Source organism: Otolemur garnettii, unplaced genomic scaffold, assembly GCF_000181295.1.
Source record: "Otolemur garnettii isolate 467f Iridium unplaced genomic scaffold, OtoGar3 scaffold00044, whole genome shotgun sequence".
Taxonomy (NCBI): Eukaryota; Metazoa; Chordata; class Mammalia; order Primates; family Galagidae; genus Otolemur; species Otolemur garnettii.
The window spans coordinates 8,046,541-8,049,343 of NW_003852439.1; the positions used below are offsets into that span (position 1 = coordinate 8,046,541).

Consider the following 2,803-nt stretch of genomic DNA (forward strand, 5'->3'; position numbering starts at 1 on the left):
CTTCAACATACACTCAGTCTAACTATGCTTTGCTCTTCCAACTCTTTTCCCAGTTTTTGATCACTCAGGCTAGTTAGAACCAAGTCTAAAGACTTCAAAGCCAAACTTTTATGCCATGATGGTAGGATCCATCATGAATAAATTGCTCAGGGTACCTGATTGGCTGAAGGTACTTTTCACATTTGCTTCCTTTGGTACCTACACATCAGAAGTCTAGACAAGTGCTTGCAGTGCTTCAAGATGCAGGCCCCACTTTGCCCTTACACACCTATGGCCACCACATCCTGTGACCTGCCCTGCTCAGAGTAAAACCAAATAAGCACAAAGGGAAGTCTGGCTTGTTATCAATGGTACCTAATAAAACACCATGTTATAGAACAAAATTCAACAATAAAACACTAAACAATTCTATGCCATCTAAAGATCTTATTTTAAGGTGATATCCTAACAACTCAAATTCAAGAGTGAAATTTCTTTCTTTCTTTCTTTCTTTTTTTTTTTTGAGACAGAGAGCCTCAAGCCGTCCCCCTTGGTAGAGTGTCGTGGCATAGCTCACAGCAACCTCCAACTACTGGGCTCAAGCGAGTTCTTGCCTCCGCCTCCCAAGTAGCTGGGACCACAGGCACCCGCCACAATGCCTGGCTATTTTTTTTCGGTTGCAGCCATCATTGTTGTTTGGCGGGCCAGGCTGGATTTGAACCCACCACTTTAGGTGTATGTGGCTGGAGCCTTAGCCACTTGAGCCACAGGCGCCAAGCCCTGAAATTTATTTCTTAAGATTTCATTCATTTCCTATCATTACTCCTCTCTTTTTTTGTTTAGCAGGCCCGGGCCAGGTTCAAACCCACCAGGTTCAACCTGGTGCCCAGGGTGGCGCTCTAACCACTAAGCTACAGGCACCCAGCCATTACTTCTCTCTTAATATGAAACCCATCCTATTTTTTTATAAGATGAAAATGCTGTGTCTCAGTGATAAGAGCAGGGATTTCACAGTTTGGAACAGACATGGGAGGTTACCATATCATTGAAAAAGAAGACTCTGTTTCATCGTAGAGTTTAACTTCACACCTCTGGCCTTTCCTTCGGTCTGAAGTTGTAAAGTACTTTAGCTCCCCAACCTTAGAATTGGGAAGAAATAATTATTCTTCATTTATAGTTGTAGAAATATTTAGGCATTTGTTGATAGAAATACACAAATGTTACCTTTTAAACATCAAATTAGAAATATTAAAATGGCAAGAACTATTAACATATATTTGATTAAAGTGTCTTCTATCTCTAAACTAGGTGTATTTTGCTGAAATCGTAAGGTAGACACATTTTGAAGAATGAGGGGGACATATGGGCTTAAGGTTGAGACTGAGTCTTTCCAACATGCCAGAATAAATGTCCATGACAGGCCCCTTGGTGACTTCTGTGTGGACTCCTTGAGGGTAGAAAGTATAATTTCAACATCTGTGTATCCCCATGGCTTAGCCTGGAGGCGGCAGGGAGCTCGTGTGATTAAATGAACTCAGTCCCTCTAGGTCTCAGCGTCCCTAATCTCCTTATCAAATAGCAAATATGTGCCACCTCCTTTGCCTTCACAGAGCTAAGACAGTGAGGCTACATGAGAGGGGTATGAGAAAGAACTTTGGCATACTGTCCAATTCTGTCTGTTGTGGGGCAAAAGAATCACAGGTAGAGGTAACCCAGCTCACAGTGTCAGGAGACAGCAGGTGTCTCTGTTGGCTACACAGCAGTGGCCCCAGGATAGTCACTGGCTGCCCTCACACCAGTTGGCACCACTGTGTCTGCTGGCAGGATTAAGCTCCAGGGGAAGAACCAGAAAAAAGATTCAAAAGAGCCAAGAGAATACAATCTGGAAAGGAAAGTCAATGGAAAGAAAAGCCAGAGGATGCGAGACCAGCCTTGACACCTGGGAGTAGGAGTGATGGTGGTGAGGGAGTATTGTATTAAAAGAAGTTTTAAAGCAAAAGAAAGTGGAGATGAGAAAGAAGAGAGAACAGGTTAAATACAAGTGTGAAGAAAAGGAAATGTAAGAGGGCTGTAAGCAATAGAGGAGACAAAAGGCATGAAAAGAAGTGATGAGTGCCAGACTCACTGGAAGTGGAGAGTAGGAAAAGTGGTAGGACTTTGCTTATATTCAGTTCTTACTGAATTTTAGATAATTCTTACATTATAAATGCAATGATGTTATACAGAAACTGCATACAATTAAGCACTTAATTGAACAACTGAGTAGGACTGAACATAAATTGCCTAGAAAGTGAGTTCTATTTCTCAAGATTGTCATACATAGTGTTTATTCCTCTACCCCATGTTATATTTCACATCCCCCATGTGGCAAGTGCTGTGCTAGGCCAGGGCTAGGGTGATGAACAAAACAGACACTGCAGCCAGGACCTGTCAATTAGCTACAAGAAGTATGTGAATATATTTCCCTTTTTTTTTGGTCTATTGACTATCCTTCCCTGTATTGAGAAATTTTACTCTTGCCTATTTAATTTTCCTCATGAACTTCTGTGCAACTTTACTGCTAAGGTCTACCTCTATATCTTTGTCCAGTGACTCCAGATAGCCAGACTACAGACCTTGCTACAGTAGCTGACACTAACACTGGTGCATGGGAAGGTATCTCCCTACCTGGAGCCCCATGGAGCACTGGCCAGCATGGTACTATGCTTTATATTAGACTGCAGAGTCCCTATGGCAGTACAGTGGGTATTTTCTCTCCCTCCCCTGTCTCTGGGCAGCTCTGAGCACATAGGCACAGAATGGATTCCTTTTTTTTTTTTTTTTT

At 42.4% G+C, this 2,803-nt stretch overlaps 1 protein-coding gene across 1 annotated transcript in view; it reads right to left on the reverse strand.

The window, feature by feature from the left end:
• Positions 1-2,803, reverse strand: part of MEIOB (meiosis specific with OB domains) — a 38,547-nt gene that overhangs the window by 22,528 nt on the left and 13,216 nt on the right. The window contains exon 6 of the mRNA XM_003790904.1: positions 1,018-1,118. Within this exon, the coding sequence (XP_003790952.1) occupies positions 1,018-1,118 (101 nt within the window). The remainder of the gene's footprint in view (positions 1-1,017; positions 1,119-2,803) is intronic.